This window comes from Paroedura picta, chromosome 3 (genome assembly GCF_049243985.1).
Source record: "Paroedura picta isolate Pp20150507F chromosome 3, Ppicta_v3.0, whole genome shotgun sequence".
In the NCBI taxonomy this organism is placed as follows: domain Eukaryota; kingdom Metazoa; phylum Chordata; class Lepidosauria; order Squamata; family Gekkonidae; genus Paroedura; species Paroedura picta.
In genome coordinates this window covers 119,925,435-119,949,945 of record NC_135371.1, presented here as the reverse complement: position 1 = coordinate 119,949,945, position 24,511 = coordinate 119,925,435, and the positions used below count along the sequence as shown (strand labels likewise).

Below are 24,511 nucleotides of genomic sequence, written 5' to 3'. Positions count from 1 at the left end.
CGGGGGGGGGGGAGTTTAAATCCCTTAAAAATCAAGTAGTTGATTAATTCAGCATTAATCTCACACTATTGCACAGTGTGAAATTAATGCTGATGTTAAAAAAAATTAAATGTGTACATGCTGGACAAGCAATAGATCTGCCACTATGCAAAAGCCCCCTTTCCTGCAGACTTGATCCTGCATATTTGTTGGAGGGATCACGTGGGCATGAAATTGGAGAAACCATGGTTGACCAGGTTGTAGCGAGTTCCTGCCTACTGCAGGGGGTTGGACTAGATGGCCCTGGAGGTCCCTTCCGACTCTCTGATTCTGAGATCAAATTGAATTGGGGGGGGGAGCAATCTGAAAGTGGAAAACACTGTATCTCCATGTCCCCACCTCCCCCAAGCCCAGCAAGTGGGAAGGATCCCCCAAAGAGGTCAGCTGCACATACATGCTGTACAAGCGGAAGAGACACATAGGTGGGGTGGGGGGACAAATCCAGCAAAAGCTGCACTGTTCCTTGGAGCCCTGCCCAGCAAGTGGGAAGGATCCCCCAATGAGGCCAGCTGCTGATCCATGATGTACAAGCGGAAGAGCTGCGAAGGTGGGGAGGAGGAGGCACCAACCCAGCAAAAGCTGCAGTCCATTGTGAGCAAGAGATAAGGGTGCCCCCGCACAATGGGCACGTTCCCTGCTGCTGCCGCCACCACCACGGCATGACAATAATGCTTGCCTCCCTCAGTCACCACCTGCCAGCCAGCCAGCTAGCCAGTCGGGAAGAAGATCAGACCCGCACAAATGATTTTTTCTGCTGCACCAATTAATCCCGATCCCAGCCCTCTGCACTCACACGAGCAGCAGGAAGGAGCAAGTCTGCTGGGAGGCAGGTGGCCGCCGCATGTGGACTGACCTGGACTGACCTGACAGGCGAGCTGATGAAAGACTAGATGGGCCCCGAGCTCGATGCAGGACTTCTGCGCAAGGAGGATGAATCCCCCCTCTACCCACGGTAAGCCCATAGGTGGGAGGGTAGCATGCCCAACGAGCCACAGGTCTACGGAGCCCGTCCCGCTACTCTCCCGGCATCCATCAAACAGGCCATTGTTTTGAGAGCTGCGCTAGGCCCCCAGCCCTCCCAGCACACCTCAAGCAGCTCCTGGACGCCGCAGGGAGCAAGCCGCTTCCACAACGTCCTTGACGAAGAGAGCAGGACCTGCGCACGTGGTGCCTCCCTCCTGTCCTCTTGCGTCCTGCTTGAGCCAGCCTTTTACCATTCCCCCATCTCCTTCGAACTCCAGCCCCCTGGTCCAACAATCTTCCCCAAATCTGGGCGGGACTTTTTGAAAATGCCACGGGACGCGGGACGAAGTCTTAAATATCGGGACAGTCCTGCCAAAATCGAGATGTCTGATCACCTTACTTTAAGGGAACACGGATATTTTCCGAATTCCCTAAAGCGCTCCAGGGGCCAATGGGGCCTAGCCCAGTGGAGGTCCAGAGGGGACAAAAAATGCCACACTCTGCTCCACAGCACTTCATGGCACTGCAGGGCCAATTGGGACATTTTTGTTTTGTTTTTCCAGACAGTAGGATTGCGTTCTAATGTAATCCAACCTTTGCGCAACCTGCCACCCCCCACGCAGTGGAACTTTCTCTGGGTCTATGTCCATGTGGATGTCGAAATCCAGGGTGCACAGCATCCACTGCTGAACTGTGTCCCTAATGGGGATGCAGGGAGCGTTGGTGCATGCTGCTCCTCTGCAATGTACTAGCAGCGCCCCAGAGTAGCGTCATTTTTGTGGAATTGCCCTGAGTTTCAAAATATTCATTTACAGCAGATATTCCCTATTTGCTTTACAATTATTTTCAAATTGTTTAAGTCTCTGCTCAGATTAGTGGGAACAAAAAAAAATCAGTCTTAAATACAAATATTAGTGTGTCTTTTGGATGCTGTTTATATCAGCTACACCACAAAAGCATTGTTGTTAATGAGTGCTGTGATTTTCTAGTTTTTATGCTGATTCTGTTTGCCATCTTATGGCCATGAACCACTTTGCAGAGCAAAACTAGGTCTAAACATGAATGTGTTATATAAATGAGATCTTTGACTTCTATGCCCTTCCATACATGTCATGTATACATCCAGGAGATGGAATAAAATAGCCAGGGAAAGAAGGCTTTTAATGACAATATTGCACAAGTACTATTATTTTGCCTTTCCTTATTACCAGTTTGTCTTGTTTGCAAAAATTCACTTCTTCTCAGTGTTCCTAGAGTGTAAATCTTATGTAAAAATGAACAATCTGTGAAAGAAGGTGTCAGACTTGGCTCCTTTATGCCTCAAGATGTTGTATGACATTAGAGCAAATCTTTAAATGGCTTTGTCTGGCAAGATAAGCATTTTTCATAGACAGCTGAGGTAGAATTAACCCTTTCTCTGTGTGCAGGGGACAATCCTGTATTTGATTCTACAGTTTAAATGTAATAAATAAATAGATAAATGGCTCAACTCTATTGAAGTAAAAGTACTGTCATTTGTAGAATTGAGGATCATCACCAGTCACCATTTCCCCACAAAAACTTCAATACTTAGCAACCTCTTTAAATCAATCTTGTTTTAAGTTGGTTACATTATTTCAGGACAATAACTCAGGATGACTTCATCCTTTCCCATAAGAAAAAGCCAGCACGATATATCTTTTCATTGTCCATGGTGAAGTTTGCTTACAAACATAACTCCATATTTAAGGGATCCGGAACTATTTGAAACTGCACTTAAATATTCAGTGGCTTATTTTATTTATTTTAAAATTCTATTCTGCCTTTATTCCAACTTGGTTCCCAAGGTAGCTTACAATTAACCAATAAAGCAACACATTACAATCAAGTAAACTGTCAAACTCTAACATAAAATACCTGAACCAGGAGCTGAGTTCTTCTTCCACCTGAAAGTTATAGAATAGATTGCCATGGGTAGGCCACAAAAGAAAAGGAAGAAACAAAGCAAACAAGCTCATCCTTGAGACTGATTCACACATGCTTTTGATTCGTCAGCTTTTGATGAATTTGTAAACTGATTTCATTGGCAAACCCTGTGACTGAGATGAATGGTAATATGGAAGACGTTTTGATTTTTTGCACCAGTGAATCTTTGATGGCTCATTCATAAATAATCACAAGTAACTGCCTACTACATCCTTTAAGTGGAGATACTGGGGATTGAACCTGGAACCTTTTGCATGCCAAGCAGATGCTCTACCACTGAGCCACAGCTGCAATATGATGATGTATTCATCATAGCCCTCCTCACATGTTACAGTGAACATATGTATGTCCTGCATGTACATACTTACATCTATTTATAAAAACAGCCAGTGCATGTTAACCAGGAATCTATACTAAAATCATGTTTAGTATGCATACACTGAATATAACACAATAATTACTCAACACACCCATAAAGAAAAATCAAATGCACAAGGTACATGGGATGTGAACAGGGCTCATGTGACCCAATCTCGGGGTTAATTCAATTTGTGAAATATTTCCAAAAGAAGACACAGTGGCCTTTTCTTGGGTCCAGTCTATTAGGAAAAGTGCATTTGAGTTGGAGTCTAAATCTGCAGTAGGAGTGCCACTCCTGCTAAAACCCACTTGGATGGTTTCTCTTTAGTCTTGAGGTTAAAGGTCCAGACATAGGTTGGTCCTCGTTGGCGGGTTTTATACACAGGGCAAGGGTACACGTTGCGGTTGTCTTGCTTATCAACAGGGATGGCTCTGATGAAAATAATCGGCATCGATGGAGTGAGGTCCTTCAGGCGGGCATCAGCGATTAAACCTGTCTGTGGAGGATAGCGAGGAAATGTAAGATTATCAAAGTCTCCATGTCTTGTATTGTTCCTGATGCACCCACATGCCTCTGTCTATTGCCTTTGTAGAATATACTGTATCCCATTATCTGTTATTTGCCTGTTCCCTGACCTACATTTCTCCTAGACCCCCCGGAGCAGTTGATTCTGTCAGACTAATATCCAAGCTGACTGATCAAGACCGTGAAGTTTTTCCAGATGAGTTACTCAGTTACCAAGCATCAGTTCAAATGATCAACTTGCATCATTGAGAACGTGGGTTCAGTGGATTTATGCAGTTTCCTTCACACATGGCATTTGTACAATTGCTTCTCTGCACGCTGAGCTCAGCTCAAACCCCTGCTGTAAAACTGCCAAAAGTAGGCTGACTGGTAGACTGCTGGAAGTGGGTTTGACTTGTGAGCAGAGCAGGCAGCATAGCCTTCACTACAAACTTATGGGGCCACATACATTGTCCCTCGGAGAGCTAAAAACCATTCATTGTTTGGGAATTTGAGCCTTATTACTTGGAAACTCAACCCCAATGCTAACTGACAGGCGATAGTGAGACTGGATCTAGTGATGCAGTGTTGTGGCACAAAAGTAATGGAGAAAAACTACCACTGATGTTAATGAGCTGTGGTCAGACCACCCCCTAATCACCACGTGGACAGGATAATCCAGGAAGTGAAGGGTTTCAATGGCACATTCTCTCTCTCTCTCTCTCTCTCTCTCTCTCTCTCTCTCTCTCTCTCTCTCTCTCTCTCTCTCTCAAGATTTATGGAAAGCAGTAATCAAGGCGAGTGATTAAACAGAGATGGTTTGCCATTGCTTTACTCAGCAGTCTTCCTTCTTCATCTCCTATCCAAGTACCAACCCTGCTTAGCTTCTGATCTGATGAGACTGGGCTACACTTTACTATTTGACGGCACCAGCACATTATTTACAAGTGTATAATGCCTCTGCTGCTAATTCTGTATGCAGCTGAATGTGGTGGAATGCTACAGCAGAACAAATAGGTAGAATGTAAAACAATGTGATTATGTAGCCTTGAAGTTACTGAAATCTACATAAGTGAATAGTATTAACTCCAGTGGATAAAATAAAACACTCCACTGTCCCACTAAATATCGTGTTCCCAAAAAAAATGCATTCACTGCCTAAACATCAAACTCTCTGCCTCTAGAGGGGCTAAGAATGGTCAAAAGAGAGGAGGAGGTACAAGGAACCAAAAATAAGCAGTGAATAGAGAGAAAAACTGCAAGCATTAGAAAGGTTAAACTCTTAGTACAAATTAACCATAGATTAGACACAACATCCATATCCAGCCATATATTTTATAACAAAGAAGGCATATAAGATACAATTTCTGATCTCTGTATGTGCCTCTAGGAAAATCTTTTTTATTCTGACATGCACAGACTATAATACGCAACCCTGATCTTTGGAACAATATGTACACTGTTATATTAAGGTAATTCTCCTAATAGATAGTGCCTGCAGAGTTTACGTTTTCTAAAGCAATGGGTAAACATGAAATAATCCTTTCAACAACATCTCTTTGGGGAACTGGAGAATGGCAACTTATTTCAACTTGCAGAATGTCCTTAATTTTTCAAAGTGTTTTCTGAGCAGGTAGCTTGTTTGAAAGAAACAAAGGAAATCAATTTTCCATGAAATATGCCCCTCTATTTTTAGGCTGACAACGTTTTCAATCTTTCTCAGTTCCCTCCATGGCATTAATTCATGTTTTTATTTGCATGTTTATCTCACAGCTGATCAAAAGAAGCTCTGACTTGGAAATAACCACTTTTGTTGCTTATTTGGTGTATAGTTGCTGAGTATGTATGCAAACAAGCATTCTTTCTGGGCTAAGTTTATTGGAACTGAAAGAATGCTGTATGGAAGTTCCTTAAATTATTCTATACATATTCCTATTCTTCCTCCAACAAATTCAAGGTGGTAGACATGGACTTGTTCCCATTTTGTCCTTAGAGGAATTCTGTGAGATGTCAAGGTGGGACTCCTTAATCCAGGACCAAAACTATACCTGTTACACCTTCTGGTTTATCATCAGGGATATTTTGCCAAGCAGATGTTCCGCAACAGATGAGAATAGAATGAGCATAAATGGTATGTTTTCCCCAAAACTGTTCAACATTCCATCTTCTGTGCATTAGTGGTAAATTGAACAGGTAGAAAGATGATCTCAAATAAGTGGGTCACTATCACACTGCCATCACAGGGTTCTTCAATGCATCTTGAAACAGATGTTAAAGTTGGCTTTAAGGACACAACTACATACTATGTGAAATTATGTGGGAGTCTTCTTTAAAAAGAGAGAAACATCTTAGAGACAGGACAATTTGTAGCTGAGATGGCAGGGCTGTGGATGCTTTACTAATTTTCACTCTTCTGCTGAAAATCACACCACCCATCTTTGATCACTTTCCCTCCTGAAAGAATAAACACATGTTTACTCTTGCAAACATGTCTGAAACCCTTGAGAGAAAGAAATCTGCTGTAGCTGCCAGTTTTTAGTGGTAAACTAGCAGGTGAGGGAAAAGGTTAAGCCCTCCCTTCTCCATCATTTCACTGCTCCAAATTGCCTTCTCATTTCCTGCCTTTCACCCTTCAAAACAACAGAACTTATTCTCCAGCTTTCCAACAAGAAAACAAATATTGTCATTGTATTAAATTCATAATGTATAGAGTTCTGCCATAAACTAAGGACCTTATATAGCTTCTAGGAACTGAATTTCTGCTCCTCTAAAAACCACTCTATATTTATCTCTTTATAAATACTCTGAGCATTGAGTCAGTATTTGTTCCTGCTCTGCAACATGCTTCGTGCAGGTGCTTTACACATTACATGACAGTAAATTAGGGTTGCTAACCTCCAGATAGTAGCTGGCTATCTCCTGGGATTACAACTGATCTCCAGTACCAGTCCTCCTTGAGAAAATGGCTGCTTTGAAAGGTGGACTGTATGGCCTTGTACCCTGCTGAGGTCCCTCTCCTTCCAAACCCCACTCCCCCTAGGCTCAAATCCTCCCGAACCTTCAGGTATTTCTCAACCTAGAGCTGGCAACCTTACTAGGAAAAATACATATGACACAACATATTCAGCAGCAAACTGTATAAAAAGCAGCTCAGAGCATGTACTTATATAATCCATACATTCGTAACCCATTGTTATGTACATAGCATAACACAATATGTGGGGGGAAAGTTGCACTTCCATGTAACTATTTTTCATCAAGTATCTTCTGTTCAGGCATTGGGACACTTTATGAAATCCCCAGACGATTATGAGCATTTTGCCAATGTGATACTACGACTACTGCTGTGACAGTATATTGGAAGAGCAACCACTGACGAAGTTAAAACAGAAAGCGGGTTACTTAACCTAGGATCCCGTTTTGGTTGACTCTTTATGTCTGATCATATGTTTGACCATTTAGACTTTATGTTATGACCTTTTCACCTATAAACATAGAGAAGACTACTATATCATTGTGACTCATGATTTCCTTTTTTCTTCTGAGTCAGGCATATGTGGGGCCTGACATTAGATAAGTCTTTAAAGCTAAAATCCTACACGGGGTACTGCATGTTGGAGCCCAAAATTTGTTTCCACCAAGGGACCATGTGCTCCTGCAAAACAGCACCCCAACATTCAATGCCTCTAGCACCGTCAAAGTAAGAGCATGCAGCATGGCAGGAAGGAGAGTATGTGTGCCTGAAGATAGTCAGTGAACAATAATTACAGGGAAGTACAACTTTGTTTTCATCTTCAATATTCTGTGAAGTCCAACATGGAGATTCTAGATGATGTGGTTTGTTAAGTATATTTGTTTGTGGTATGCTCTCCTCAGTTGAACAAGAATGAAATAGGAGGGGTGGGACTCAGTGAAAGTCCAAACAAGGAATAAGCAATAAGGCACTGGGACCCCAACATGGTACATCAAATTATTCCAATATAAAAAACAGACTTCCAGGGGATCTCCAATCATGAGTTAATTCTTTAATAAGCAGAATTTTTAATCAATCCCAACATGTTTCGCTGTGTAGATTTATCAAGGGGCATCAAATTCTTAAAAACATACAAAAGTATAATTATTGATCATTCAAAAAATAATCAGTAACTGTATAACAAAAATATACTTAACAAATGACATGAATACATACTCAATTTGTTTTCAACTGGAAACCTCTATATAGGAGGACAATCTCTTAACAGTTCCAAAGCATAGCAATACAAAAACATGTCTGCTAAAAGCTGCCGAAGAAGCCATTGTTATAATGGATGGGTGTGAATGTTTAAATGGCATGTTAACCTGATCCAAAGATAACACTTCCTAATAGCCCTGACAGTCCATCGGGACAAGGTCTAAGAAGATGCTCTCCTACGTTTCTTAGAGCCATTAAACCACACAAACAGGGCTCTATCCCTGTGATACTCCACAGTTCTCTTGAGATAAAATAATAACATATTTCTAACATCTAAAGAAAGCAACAAGCATTCTTTTTCAGAGCTCAATAAAGCAAAGAAAACAGGCAAAATATTATCTTGGGATACATGGAACCTGGAAACTGCCTTAGGAAGAAACCTCAGACTAGGTCAAAGGATTACCCTCTCAGGAAAAAACTTCAAAAATAGAGGGTCTCTGAAGAGCTGCTAACTAAGTCATCCTTCTGGCTGAAGTAACAGCCACTAAGAAACACACCTTCATAGTAAGTTCTGCCAAGGAACACATAGCAAGGGGTACAAAAGGCTCGAGCATTAATGCCCATTGGGGCATTAAAGGATCCTGGGGCAGACAAGACCAGGACCCTCACTCCTAATGAAAGAGCTCCTTGACCACAGCTGGACAGGGGGGGGGGGAGTTAGAGCGGTGGTATACAAATCCAAAAATAAATAAATAAAATAAAGATAAAGATTACCCAGTCCTTTAAGAAACCTCTTTGGCAAACAATGGGCAAAACGTGATCCTCCCTCAATCCCCTTGTGAAAGGAAGAAATAACAGCTAGCTGTATCTTCAAAGAGGAAAATGCCAGCCCTTAGTTTTCAGGTACAATAAATAATCAAATATGGCTTACAACAGGAACACGTCCTCCTCTCTACACCAGAGAGAGAACTGCCTACACTTATACATATAGGATTTCCTACTGTTAGGTTTGCTTGATTGCAGGACGACATCATTAACCTCCTGCAAAAATATTAGACCCATATCTGACGTCTCCAAGCTCTCAGGCTGAGGCGGTCCAGATCATGATGAAACACCTGATTGATGCTGATTAAATCTGAGTCATTTGGCAGGATCCCAGGAGATGTCCATAAGGACTGGAAACTATATTTGGCCAGATCACAAGGATGCTACCAGGATCATGCTTGATCTCTCCTTCCTAGCTTTCTCTATATCCTTGATAAGGAACTGGAACAGAGGGAATGCATGAAAAAGGGCTTGGTACCAAAGCAGCTGAAATGCATCCCCTAGGGAAACACTGCCTACTCCTGCATGGGATCAAAACTACACAGCCTTCTTGGTTTCTCTTGTTGCAAAAAGATCAACATCTGGACCCTCTCCTCCAGGGTAAAAATCAGTTCCAGGTAAGTGCCCTTAACTGACCATTTATGAGACAGAGTGCCAATCCTGCTCAACCTGTCAGCTTCCATGTTAAATCTCCCAGAGATGTGAATGGCTCGAATGGAAACATTGATCTTTAGTGTCATGTTCTATGCTAAGGTAGCCTCCCTACATAAACCTTTGGAACCTGTACTCCCTTGCTTGTTTAAACAAAACACTGTAACTTTACTGTATGTTTGGCCAAGGATGGGTCAGTTCTGAAGGATATCTGAAAACAACTAAGAGTGTAATGAACTGCTCGCAGTTCTAAAATATAAATATGTAGCAGCTTCTCATTTTCTAATCAAGTACCTCAAGTCAACAAATCTTCACAGTGGACCCAAAAGCAAAGTATCCATGGCAAGGATGATCTCATGGAACTCAAAGGAAATTCTCCAAGATAAATTATCCAAAGAAAGCCACCATAATAAAGAACAAATGACAGGTCTGGGAATAGGAAATCTATGCCGTAGGGAATGAACTCCAGCTTTATAACAAGACAGAGACCAGAGCTGCAAGGGTCACATTTGTAACCTAGCCAGAGACAGGAGTAGAGGCCATATATTCTGTATGCTGTAGTAGAGGCCATATATTCCATTAGGTGCAGAATTTTCCAAAACAATTGGAGCTGGTGAGATCCGAACTGTCTTACTAAGGCTAAGATGGCCTCTATCCTTCCTGGATGTAGAAAACCTTTTCCCACAAAGGAATCCAGCATGACCCCAATAAATTGTACCCTCTGGAGTGTGATTAATCATGATTTATTCACAAGGTTTTGACGGGTTTCTAGGACAAGAATGAAATGACTCAACAATCAGTCCATGGAATCTGCCAGCAGCAACCGATCATCTGGTTAATGGAATATATGGTATCCTCACATATGAAGGGAGACAATCACTGGGGCTAAACAACTCAAAAGTACACTGAGTGCAGTGGCTAAACCAAAGGGTAGTACAGTGTATTGAAAATTTTTCTCCCCACACAAAAAATATAGGAATTTGCAATGTTGAAGGTGGAATGAAATATGAAAATAGACATCCTTCAAATCAATAAACATAAACTAACAATTAAATTTTAATAATTGGAAAATTGAAGGAATGGACACTACAGAATTTAGCAACATGAAGAAAAACGTTAAAACTTCTGTGGTCTAAAATGGGCCCAACTCCCCTCATCTTTCTTATTTAACAGGAACATACAGGAGAAGAAACCCTCAGATACTCAAGGCTTCACAATCTCCATGATAACACCCTTATCCATTAAGGATACTCTTAGATGGGTATCAAAATGGGCAAATGAGAACAAGATGGAATTTAATAAAGATAAATGTAAAGTTCTGCATCTGGGTCAGAAAAACGAAAAGCATGCCTACTGGATGGGGGATACGCTTCTAGGTAACACTGTGTGTGAACGAGACCTTGGGGTACTTGTGGATTGTAAACTAAACATGAGCAGGCAGTGTGATGCAATGGTAAAAAAGGCAAATACCATTTTGGGCTGTATCAACAGGGGCATCACATCAAAATTACAAGATGTCATAGTCCCATTGTATACGGCACTGGTCAGACCACGCCTGGAGTACTGTGTGCAGTTCTGGAGGCCTCACTTCAAGAAGGACATAGATAAAATTGAAAGGGTACAGAAGAGAGCAATGAGGATGATCTGGGGCCAAGGGACCAAGCCCTATGAAGATAGGTTGAGGGACTAGGGAATGTTCAGCCTGGAGAAAAGGAGGTTGAGAGGGGGCATGATAGCCCTCTTTACGTATTTGAAAGATTGTCACTTGGAGGAGGGCAGGATGCTGTTCCCATTGGCTGCAGAGGAAAGGACACACAGTAATGGGTTTAAACTACAAGTACAACAATATAGGCTAGATATCAGGGGGGGGGGGAAATCACAGTCAGAGTATTTCAGCAGTGGAATAGGCTGCCTAAGGAGGTGGTGAGCTCCCCCTCACTGGCAGTCTTCAAGCAAAGGTTGGATACACAGTTTTCTTGGATGCTTTAGGATGATTTGGGCTGATCCTGCATTGAGCAGGGGGTTGGACTAGATGGCCTGTATGGCCCCTTCCAACTCTATGATTCTATGATTCTACGATTAGGAGTAAAGAAAAAAAGGGGGGGGGATAGACTTAAGAAGAGCTGGTAACTAGACTAGCTTTAATGGTCTCATAGTTATTTTTCAACGTAATGCTGCTAGGGAATATAGTTTCCAACCCAGGACATCCAGCGTTCTTTCCTCTGTGTATGTGGGAGAGGGGTGGTAGCCCTGGTGACCATTCGGCTGCATCTCCTACATAACCAAGGAAGACAGTGAAGGATGACTCAGGTTGTTAAATGGTTCATTTTTGATCCTATAAAATATTTTATTCTTCTTGAGGTATATTGGAGAAGCAGTCTTTTGCCACTTTCCTGTTTAAGGTCCTCAAGGTCCTCCAACACCAAGAATACAATAATACCAGGGGACTCTGAGTAGAGGTGACTCAGTAGCTTATCTTTTGATTTGTGTTCCAAGGTGATGACTTCTGTTACAAGAGACAACAAATCTTCTGCTCTCCAAATATTCGGAGACCCTCAGTGGGAGACCCTGGAGATGGCTTGCCTACCCTCTCATCTGGGCTTAGATGCATTGTTGTGTTGGATCTGTGGGAATCAATACCTGTCTCTTATCCCATCACTACATGTATAAGAGATCATGGCCTGTGCACAATCATCGCTGAGGGTGAGTGCAATGGCACCCAATAAGGGTAATAATACAAACTCATATCCTGGAGCCTGAGAAATTGCCATTCCATTCTTCCATATATCCTGGAGATATCATGTATGGGTCTAAAGGACACCACATAATAGTTGGGGCTGAGAACACATCCATGGCCATTTTCTCCAGAACCCAAGCAGCTGGTTAGCCCATGTCCTTGTCCCCACCTGAGATAGAAACGGATAGGGATCTTGTCTCTCTTGCAAGGTTGGCATAGGTTCGGGAGTACTGATGGCAGCACTCTGATGGGAAGCTGATTTGCAGTTCTCCTTGTCCTTGCCTTTAACATTTTTGACTGGTGGCTCCAATGAGGCACAAGGAGGCAGAGGGGAATGAAATTGAGACTGGATCTGCTGAGGCACAGATCCAGGAGGTGCTGCTTTAAGTTTTGATGCCCTATCCCCCCCCCCCACCTGAGTTTTAGTGGTGAAGTGTTGGCAGGCCTTACAGGTGAAGACAATGACTTCACCCAAGCAGAACAGAGGTCATATTTGCGTAATCTTTACCCCACATTGGCAGCATTGTTTGAAAAGGGACTGATGAGCCATGGAATGAACCAAGAAGCAAATATTGCTTCAGCATATCTGGACCAATTCCTCTGTGACACAACTGTAAAAAAAAAACCCACAACCATCTCCTTCAGTGGCAAAAGAGGAACTGAAAGTGGGGATGCTGCTGCACAGAAGCATGGGGTCCTTGAGCAGGAACAAGCTTATGGCTCTGGTGAACAGCACCCCCTGGAGGATTTTAGCTATAAAGACCTATCTGATGGCTGGCCTGCTCATGTGCAATCCCCATGTGGAACTGCACAGACTATTGATGGTGAACATCCATGCATATGTGTAGGGAGAAGAATGGTTCAGGGGACATGATCTTTTGTCTCCTTCAGAAGCACTGGTATGTGTTATTTATGACACCATGTAAAAGCAGATGCCTGTCCAGGAAGAGGGAGATCTCTTTCCCATCATAATGCCATTGGTGTAGGCAGTTATTTCACTTCCACAAACCAACTAGCCTCCAAATATCTTTAATCCGCTCCTGCGGAGTGGATTAAATAAAGGAGTAAGGGCTGTTGGGGAGGAGTTAGGGCGGGGCCAGTACGGGATAAAAACTCGGAGAGGGTCAATCAGGAGCCACGAAGCGGCTCCTGATTGGCCCTCTCCGAGAGCCGCTCAGGGGCCAAGTAGCCAATTGGGAGGCGCACATAGCGTGCCTCCCTACTGGCCACTTGGCCCGCCCTGGACTCCGCACCCACACTCCGTCCCCATATGGTTCGCTGCCGAGAAAATAGCAGGGCTGCCGCGTCGAAGACGTGGCCGCCCTGCTCCTTTCCCGCCGACGAACCATCGCCCTTCCCTCCCCATTTCAACTCCCCGCGGCCTTGACGAACAAAGACTCCCCTCGCCATGGCCCCGCCACCCTGCTGCCTCGCCGAACGCTGGCCCCTCCAGGAACACGCCGAGCCGCTTCCCCCCCATCTCGCGGCCTTCCCTGCAACCGTTAAGGCCACGCCTCGACCCGGCAAGACTGCCGCGGCTGAAGGCCTCCGGCCCAAGCTCCGCACCTGCACCCCCCTGGCTGCGCCATGCTACATTGACGGATGCCGACCAATGCCTCCGCCCACAGCTTCCGCCTGTAGTGCCGCAGCCGCGCCGACACACACGGACGGTGGAGACACATGGACGCCTCCGCTCCGCCACCGACCCAATCTGCCATGCCTGGAACGCGAACGGACCACTCCCCGTCCAGCCTCTCCCACGCCGAGCCGCTCCACCGCCCAGACGATCCGCGGTGACGGCAACAACCAGTGCTCGCTGCTTGCGCGCTCCCACATCGGTGTGCGCCCGCTGGACCCCGTCGCTCCCCCAAAGATGGCGGGCTCACCCCCCCATGCCGCCGACCTCCTCACAGCTGCCCCACTACGCTGCCAGACACAGCACATGGCCGCAAGCCTCCTGGATCGCCGCACTTGCCCCGACGCGCCACAGGTTCCACTCACGCTCCCTCCCAGCATGGCACCGGTGAGTCTCCCCCACTCGCGACCCCAGCATCTAACACCTAGCACCTGCTGTATTCAGCCTACAGCGGGCTTAATTTCTAGTATATATATATATATATGCCAATAGCAGAAGACAAAGCGATATGAGAAGAAAGGAGCCCAAATGGAACAATCAATGTGTGACAGAATTCTGTTCGGCTATACTTTCTACTCCCATTGTCCATGGGGTCGCGATGGGTCGGACACGACTTCACACCTAACAACAACAACAGTACTTTCTACTGTGTAGGACTAATTGTTTCTTTCCTATGGTAAGAAGCCAGGTTCTTACTACATACAATTCATCTGCCTTCAGCAAATTTATACTAGCAGAGAATTTTGGCCTTGTAAAATCTGTTTGGTTTTCATTTGTTAAGTAGGTGGCTGTTATAGATGGGTCCATAAATGTAAGCCACCCACATAGTAATATGAATACATCCATAAATATAGTACAGTCATCTGCATACAGGGCAATAGGGGAATTGCTGTTGTTGGCTAGAGCTGTCACCTTAAAGTGAAATTTCTTTTTGCAAAGAAGAATAGCTCCCCAAAGCGATTACTGTGAACTTCAGAGCTCATGTTCTTACCAAAGGATTAATTTCTAGTGGATATGCAGCCCAGAAAAATAGAATGCATATGGCTGAGTTATTAATTCTTCATATTGTCACCCAGATGCGTACTCACAAGAATAGCACACTGAGCTATAGGACAGAATCAATGGGTCTATTTGAATAGCACAGGAATGTATTTTCTCCCCTTTTCTACTGGGGAAAAAATGAATGCACAGGCACAGAAAGGGAAAAGCAGCCGAGACTCACTTCCAAAGGGCTGCATTGCAAACAGAGGCTTGAGGGAGGTCAACTGGAGGCTTCTCCACCCTTGGTAAATTGCATGAAAAGGCAGGTACCATGGGAGACTGCACTGGCCAGCCCCACATCCTCCAAGAGCTGGGCCAATCAAGCACAGGGAGGTTTGAGTGGGCTCTGCATCACAATGACAGGCATCCTCTAGTGGGCAATTTAAACTGCACTGGCTGGGGGTCCAACAGCCCCCTCCTATTGATTTTAAGGGGTCTGGGGGGGGGGGGTTGAGCTAAAATACTGTATGCCTAGGCAAGGCCTAGGTGGAAAATGGTACCACTCATGGGCAACCGCTCATATTTTCCCCAGCAGGCAAATTGTAGGACGTTTATTGAGTGGAAGGCTGGTTGCTCATTTTCCAGGATCTACCACATGCTTTGCCAATGCCCCTTGGACTATAATCAACAAATGCTATGGCCTGTTTTTTATTCCAAAAGTTGTTGTCTGGTGTGTTTTGTGTTTCTCTGGAAGACCTCCCCTAAATAAGCCCTGGGCCTACAATACCAGTATTCTTGCCTAGCAGTTAGTAGTACAGAAAGAAGCACTTTCAGGGACTGATTGGGAAACTGGTACTGACACTCTTACCTGAGATGCCAAAAGCTTTCAGATCATGATTCCACCCACTAAAGACAGCCCATGTGGTATAGTGTCAGACTAAGTCCCAGGAGACCCAGGTCAGACTCCCCACTCTGCCAGGCTGCCACGGAAACTCACTTAGTGAACTTGAGCCAGTCACACTCCCTCAGCCTAACCTACCTCACAAGATTGTTGTGTGGATAAAATGAAGGTGTGAAGATTGAAGTAAGCCACTGGGTCCACATTGGGAAGAAAGGGGGGTGTAAATTTAGTAAGTAAATAAATAAACATTGGGAAGAAAGGGGGGTGTAAATTTAGTAAGTAAATAAATAAACAGAAGTCCTCCGTGTGGTCAAACGCATACATATAATTTTGTATTTAGCAGACTAGATAGGATTGGAATATCCTACATAGATTATAATGGAAAATTGGCTGAGCTGTGTTTCTTGCTGGAAAGAGGTATTGTTTTATATTTAAAAATGGGATAATTAAAAAAACAGATAGTGTAGCTCTGCCCTAAATATCGCATGAACATCTTGTGCAATCTACATCTCAGATGATGCCCCATTCCAGTTCATGCTTCACCTCTAATTTAGTTATTTTCACATTCAACAGGCACTAACCATCAGTCTCTTATACTTACTTGGACAAACATCCCACAATGTTCCTCATCCAGGCATTTGTTACACCACATGAAGTTAAATATTTACACGTTCTTCCTTTCTAACATCCCCACAAAAATGAGGTTTGGAGCTTTGCTTTTGTGTAGTCTTTTTGTTTTTTAGTTTTGCTCTTGGGGGTGGATTTTTCTGACACCGAACAGTCTTGGCTCTTTGCTAATTCCATGCAATTCCAGCCTTTCTATGTTTCAGGATTTGTTTGTCCCCAAAGGATAAACAAGGGGAAATTGCACAAAAAACAGTAGAACAAAATGAACCATGAGTGATTGCATAGGCACACAAAACAGACTTATGTTGAATCAGATCACCGGACAATCACAGTCAGTATAGTCTACTCAGAGTGACAGTAAGCCTCTGGAGTCTCAGAAAGTGGTCTTTCACATGATCTGTTACCTGGTCCTTTAAACTGGAGATGTCAGGGATTGAACCTGGGGGTTTCTGCATTCCAAACAGATCTTCTTCCACTCAACTACAGCCCTCCCCTGAAGTCTAACTCTCAGTTTTAAACTAAAGTATCATTTATGTCTGGGTGCAGAGGAAGGAACAGGTTGACTGAGAAACTGGGCCCATTACTAGCTGTCAGCCAGGTGGCTCTCAAGAAACACTAGGGTGAGCAGCTTCACAATGTACCTAATTAGAGCTGCCCACGGGGAATACATTTCTGAATGCAGCACAAATGGCAAAAAATGCAAACAGCCTAAAGAAGCCATCCTAATGAGAGGGGTTTTCAGCATGCCTTCTGGAATCCTACTCAGATAAAAATTGCCATCTAGTATTTTCCCTTCCATAGCTAGATAAGTGTAGTTGTAACAAAGGTCCAGGTATGGTCAGGTATGCACTCTTCGCATATGCTTTTTTTCCTTAGAAAAACAGAGTAAGATGAGAGGTACACTCCTCAGAGCCAATCGCTCCAGGACCAATTATTTTAGTATACATGGTGGCCTCACTATCTCCTCAGATGCTCCAGCCACTCAATCTTGGCTCATTCAAGGTCAGGAAATCTACCAATGACCCACTATGCATGGCGGCTGCTATGTCGGGTGGCTGTCATACCATTGTGGCAGGGCAGGATGCCCTGCCGTTCCCCATGTACGCACGGGGATGCAACGTACGGGGCTGCCCTAAGGTAGCACACGCAAACTTGCTGTGCACTGGGGCCAGGAAGCCTGGGACGCTGCTGGGCAGGGTAAGTGGGGCTGGGGGGGGGGGAGTGGGGAGGGGCTGGGAGGAATGGGGGGGCCTGGCCCCCTCCACATGCTATGGCGGGGGCAGGGGGATGCCCCTGCCGGCTCCGTGGCTGCTTGGAGTCCTCAGGGGCGTGCAATGGTCCTACAGGGACACCATAAGTCGAGGCCGGGTGGGCCGAAAGGCCCAGCGCTGGCAATTATGCACAGTGCCGGCCTGCCCCAGCCCCTGCAGGCACCTGCAGTATCCAGGAAACCGCGGAAGTTCCCGTGTTCCCATAATGCAGGCCTTCCATGGCCCTGGGCCCAGCCCTGCCTGCGCTGGTGGCAGGGGCTTGCATAATCGGGGATTTTCCCCGATGCCCTGACACCACCAGCGCAGGCATCCTGGCCTGTGCATAATGGGTCAATGCAATTGTTCTGACCTCTGGTACTTTGAAACTGCCAAGGTAGGAAATAAAAGGAAATCATTGATTTGGATACATCTGTTGAGAGACTTGAGCCAATAAGTCTTTTAATTCCAAGGCTGACAGCCATGGAAATGTAAATAAATTAAGCAAGGAAACCAAATCTGCACAGTTAAATGACCTATGGCTTTTGCTTGTAAGCCATACTATCTAACCTTCTAATGACCGCCCCTCAATGCTTATATTACCTGTGTATCCCAACGTGCTCCCTCCATGAACAAGCCATGAACGTATGCTCCTTCCCGTGGTGGGCTGGTAAAATCCTCACGATTTTTTTTGGTCACATCACACTGTAGGGTCATTTTGTCCAGAGGCCACTCATTCTTTCTGGCCATGGACTGCATTATGGCTGTCAGGAAAGACTGCGGGTTGAAGAAGCCTGCCAACCACACCACAGACGGTAGCATGAAGTCCCCAGTCCAGGTCTCTAGCTCCTTGATACGACTGAGAAGGTCAGCAAACCAGCCACAGAGACCAGCCATGGAAGGATAAGCCCTTCTGGTCCATGACTCAGGCACTGTGTCTAAGAAGATGGCATTTTGTAGGGACTCCATATCACTGGTCATAGTTAATTCACCCTGTAAAAATGTCAGGCAAAAACAGCATGTGTTACAAAACAAATCCGTTTAAAACAGAATATAGATGAGTACTGATGTCTCATTTTAAAAAGCGTGCTGTGGATTAAAGTCTTTATTTGAGCCATTTTATCCCATGCATGTAGTCAATGTAAGGTTCTCAGGCAGCTTATAGCAGAAATTTTAAAAAATACCACACTACATTAAAATATATCTTCATTTATAACTTATGTTTTAAGTCATAAGAGAGGCATAAGAAAATAAGTGTTAAACAACTGAAAATTAATTGCACAATTCCCTCCTTGCTTACCTCTATATTGCTGATTTAAATGACAAATAGCCTAGAGCACGGGTAGTCAACGTGTGGTCCTCCAGATGTTCATGGACTACAATTCCCATAGAGGACTGCAGGGTCATTATGGAACTTTGGGTGCTCTTTTGGTGCTACCGAGTATTGAATTATATTTCTGTATATATTTTAGCACCAAATATTCATTGGGATATACTTTGCTGTATTTCTGTATTTACAGCAGTATTTGTTTTTGTGTTTCTTTTTTCCCCAGCTTTATTCAAACACCAAAAATATGCCACAATTTGTCGGTGACATGAATTGGTTTAACGTCTTCAGGCTTGTACGCCTCTACCCCAACAGTAGCACTGTTTTGAGAAGGGGGCTAACCTCAGCAAAAAAAGAAAAGAAAAAAGAATCTTAAGAAAAAATAGAGGGTTGGGTGGACTGTGTATGACTGACAGAAAGAAAGGGAACAGGCTAAGTATCAAACCAATTGCTATGAGGTCTCAGGTCTAGAACCTGGCAATCAGTTGTGCTTTGCACCGTAATTGCTGGGAACAATCACAATGGTCACTGCATTGGAACTTTTGCACCAGTGGAATGAAGGCAAAGAGGAGGGGGGGGGTGGCAACAGAAGCAAGCAGCACAGGAATAGAGCATTTGCTCCCAGGCTGCTTGCCACCCCTATATAGAAATATATATGAGCTTAGTCACGTAGAGATCACTGATGGTCTACTGGCATTTCACAATCCACAACTGGGATACCTCCCCATCCCAATAAACTACATATGAAAAGCTTCAGAGATACACAACAAACAGTCACCCTACCTTTAGCCCCAAGTCCAGCTCCCTCAGCGACCGGGAGATCTCACTTGTCAGGAGATTCATTCGCTCACACTCCTGGAATGCAACAACAATGTATGGCGTCCTCTCTTCCACCTTGGCCATCAGCTCTGGAATGTTAAACTCACCAGTCAGCTTCTCCAGGATGTCATCCAGCAGTGCTTTCACCTGCATGGCAAAAGGAGGCAATGGAGGGTTTCTAAGGGCCACTTGCCGAAGCCAGAAGAGAGAATCCATTAGTCATGGCTGCATTGAGAAAGATCAACTTATGTCTGACAGGATATAGATGAGCTGAGCCAAGTCACCAAAAGGATTATTACTACCTAAATACCTATAAGCTTTGAAACTGGCTCATTTTGTAGAGATGATTTAGAAATGGCCACACATTACGCAGGAGTTCACTCTTTCCTTTCCTTCTGATTCTCCCCTGTGCCTCATTGTAAGGTTGGGCTACTTCAGTGAGATGGATGAGGCTATAAAAGTAAAATCAAACAGAAGAGCATGCCATATTGCACCATTCATGAGCAATTTTACTCATGTTATTGACAAATGCAGGAAATTATTTTAAATGGAATTTTAAAGTGAACTCTCTCAGACTACTGCATATAAGACAAGAAAACATCCTATCTTCAAATTCCCTGGCACTTAAATATGGAAGCATAGTTATCTTTGCCCCTTAGAAAATATCCTCAGTTGGTGCCCAACTACTTTCCCCAGGTATGTTCCTAGGACCAGTTGACAGGTGTAATCTAGGAGTTCTGACCTTCACAGCTATGTATGGGTCTGATTTCAATCATTACCATGGAGAGTGTCATGTTGCCCCCTTGTTACATATGGCAGGATCATGCCCTACAGTATGGCATACTGTCCCCAATAACCAGCGGCACCCCTCAATAGTCTAGGCTTGTTTCTAAGGTTAGCTCTGTTAGTCTACCAAGACCCTGCTGGGCCACACTCCATCTTTTTTTCAGCCACAGATTTGACATGACAGTTGCACCCTGAAAAAGCGCTCCATTCCCCCCACCCACCCCACCCCACCTCACCTCACCCCACCCCACCTCACCCCATTGTATTGCTGATTCAGTGACCAGCAGAACTGTGTTTACCTAGGGACTCTTAGGTAATTTCATTTGCCTCACACTTATGACTCACTCTTGGCCAATCTGCCAGAGGAAATCGCTCACCCCACCTCCACAGATAAACCCATTGACATGATGGTTCCCAATTGTGTAGACCCATTAACACTCGCTCCCAGCATGGCACCATCAAGATACCTACTGCAACTCTCTTCCCCCTTTATTTTCCAATCCGCTCGAATGCTAGCGTGCTTGATATATTCTTGCTTATTTCTTTTTGTTATTTTCCTTCCAATAAAGATTATTATTTTACCACTAGGGCCCAAGCCCATTGCATTCAAGAATACAACAGGCACTAGATTGGAGGAGTGGGGAGGAAGAACGCTACAGATGGCCCCCTCTCTGGAGGGGGAGGACCTGGAAAGGCTGTAGGCAGCTGTTAGGAAAGTCACAAGCAGGGGCAGCTCTTAAGCAGCAGGGATCTGCAACCTCCAAGCCTCGGAGGGAAGTGGAAGGAGGAGGGGTAGTCAGGGGTGGGGGATGGAAGGTGACTGGTTGGCCGCTGGACAGACAGGCAAGCTGGTTGGAGTAGGAAGCACTCAGGGGTGGGGCAGCCGCCCTGAGTGGGTGTTAAGCACTGAGTGGCACTTAAGCTGTGAGACACGCTCCTCCTCCAAGCCTTTACCAGAAATATATTATATGGAACAGATAACTATCTGTTGTCTGCCTTTAGTTCTAATGGGTGTAATCACTTTAATGCTACACTACCAAACCTCTCACAAGTAATTCCCCACTGCTAAATGTACATGTGTCTTGGGACACCTGTATGTGCATTTAGGGTCTGTGACTTTATTCCTAAGTCTGTGTAGTGCAGAAACAGTGAATGGTATTGTCACTCTGTAACATTTAGGTGTCTAACTCTTGAACTGCTGTCACTTTGCTTCTGCTTTGAAGATGCATTTTGGTGCACAAAATAACAAGTGAAAGGGGGGGGGGGTACTGGGAAAGGCAATATGCATACTGACTTTGCCATTGAACCTTGTCTTTAGCAATATTTTCCTGCTGCGGCTGAAAGCCCATATTTGCTCTCTAGAATCCCCACAATAGACAATCTGTGAGGGCTGTGGGGCTGTGAGAGGTCTGAGAGAACTGGGAATGGGCCGCAGTGACCCAGCAGGCCTCAGGTGTCTTAAAAGACTTTCTAATTGCCTTCTCTTTCTCTCCCTATAACAGACATCCTGAGAGAGAGGTGGGGCTGAAAGCTCTGTGAGAACTGGGAATAGCCCACAGTCACCCAGCAGGCCTCAGGTGTCTCAAAGTAGTTTAAAATCGCTCCCCTTCCACTCCCCATAGCAGACTCCCTGTGAGAGAGGTGGGGTAGAGAGAGCTCTGAGAAAACTGGGAGTGGGCCGCAGTCACCCAGCAGGCCTCAAGTGTCTCTAAGCAGTTTAAAAATTGCCTTCCCTTTATCTCCCCATAACAAACACCTTGTGAGAGAGGTGGGTGTGAGCACTGAGAGAACTGGGAATGGCTCATAGTCACCCACCAGGACTCAGGTGTCTCTAAGCAGTTTAAAATCACCTTCCTCTCCCCATAATAGGCACCCTGTGAGGGAGGCTGCTAGTGAGGGCGGCAAGCATAGGGGGCAGCCCAATCAGGGTGCTGGCCGCACCCTGATTGGCCCGTATTCAAGCGCAGAAACCCCGGACATGGTCCTCCCACAGGGGCATTTCATAAATATACAGAGGAACCATGGATATGAGAATTCATCTCATTCTGGCCCTATCCAAAAGTAACTAAATTCTTTTACTAGTGGAGAATGCTGTGGTGATTTTTTTATACAGAAGTTAGCTGAGTAAAGTGAGGTCCCAGATTAGAATTTAACCCATGAGGTCTGCTACCTTCAAATCCCCTCAATCTCTTTTTGTTATCAGGACTTTTGCATTGTGGCAGTATGATTTATAGAGACCCCAAAAATGAAATTAGTGGGCTCATTTTCTTTTTCCATGAGATGATGACCAAAGGGGTTCTGCTTTATATTCTGCTTTATATTCCTTCCTTTATATTCTGCTTTATATTCCTTCCTATTTGTATCACTATACGTCCTCCCTTATCAGCTTCGTTATGATGGTTTGGCCCTCTTCCAATGCTTTTCACGATCATTCAACTGGACTGAGCAGGTTTGTTCTGCTTCTCAAATTGCTCAAGGTCCTTAAGTATGTTATTTTCAAAAGCTTGGATAGTAACTGGCTCTGGACTTGGTGGCATAAAATTAGATGTCTCAGAAAAAGGGGAACTAAGGGCAAGACTCAGCTGTTTATTGTCTTTTTAAAAAATGCCTTCGGTCTCAGAGCCACTTCAGCATTGTCATCATCTTCATTTTTGGAACAAGACTCCCCTCAACCCTTCAGCATAGGAATATTCTCCAGCAAAAGGAAAAGAAATATTGTCAGTAGAAGACATAGCAACTATCCAGAACAAGACAGAGACTCTAGCAGTTAATCTATTCATTTGCAACAATTCCATAGGTGGCTTGACATTCAGTATAAGACTATCAGATTTGACATACATATCATTTTTCGGAGGTCATGATTAAGTCAATCAGCTATGGACAACTATATATATATATAAATAACTACAGATAGAACTTCCTTTTAAAGTTTTGATAGCTTTCATCCAGCTCACATAAAAAAAGAACTTACTATAAAGTCAATACTTGAGAGTTAGAATGAATTGCACAAATATTGAAGTTTGTCAAAGGAAGGCAAGAACCCTAAAACAAAATCTTGCACCAAGGGTTACCCAGACATGTCTTACAAATCACGTATGATAAAGTTACAGTTTGTAGAAGGGAAGATTTATTGCATAATAACAAAAGTAAGTCAAAGTGAGAGAATTACAGTCTGTTTGTCCTAATTACATCAGTATAAAGTGAAAAAAGAATATCTATAAAAACTAGAATATGCTATATGATCCACTTTGTGATTTTAAAAAACCCAACTCTTGCTCTTTTAAAAGAACATATGATTTAAACGAGAAATTGGTTCCCAGCAATACCTTTGTTCCCATGAACTTACAACAAACCATTCCAAGAACAGATTTCCCAATGGCAATTTTAGATGTGGACACTGCAAATGTTATAACCTAACTCAAAATTTGAAAGGTTTTGTTAGTCCCTTTGCTTTAAAAAAGTATATATTTAAAACAACTATACCTCATACTATTTAGATATGGTTATATATGCCATCAGATGTTCTTGTAATATGTCGGGAAAACCTCTAAAAAATTAAAGACTCAAAAAACTAAACATAGGAGTACCTTAATTCACAGAACAATGGGAGCTTCTTTAATACAGCATTTCATGGGGAGGGGGACATGAACCCACAAATGTCACTCAGGGGGGGGTCAATATAAATCATACCACCACAATGAAAAAGTCCAAATCCTGTTTTAAAAAGAGACTGTGTGGCTGGGTGGTGGGGGCCAGCACTCTAGAGGCCGGCCCAATCCAGGGTAGCCCGGTTTTGCTGGGCAGCCAGATTGGCCCATATTCCAGGCCCAGACAGACCCAGACAGGCTCCACCCTGGAGCCTGTTTCTCTTTTATTTATAGAGCCAATGGTTAGGATGAAAGTTATTTTATTCATGACTTTTAAATTAATAGTATTGTAATACTTTGTAATAATTCTTATGTTTTATTATG

General features: G+C 44.1%; 1 protein-coding gene across 2 annotated transcripts in view; it reads right to left on the bottom strand.

The window, feature by feature from the left end:
* Positions 1–320: 320 nt before the first annotated feature.
* DNAH9 (dynein axonemal heavy chain 9) overlaps positions 321–24,511 on the bottom strand; it is a 303,268-nt gene continuing 279,077 nt past the window's right edge. For both annotated transcript variants that reach the window (XM_077327460.1, XM_077327461.1), the window contains exons 67-69: positions 19,719–19,901; positions 18,212–18,601; positions 321–3,824 (exon numbers count right to left, since the gene is read on the bottom strand). In XM_077327460.1, coding sequence (XP_077183575.1) covers positions 3,597–3,824; positions 18,212–18,601; positions 19,719–19,901 — 801 coding nt within the window. In that variant the 3' untranslated portion in view covers positions 321–3,596. The remainder of the gene's footprint in view (positions 3,825–18,211; positions 18,602–19,718; positions 19,902–24,511) is intronic.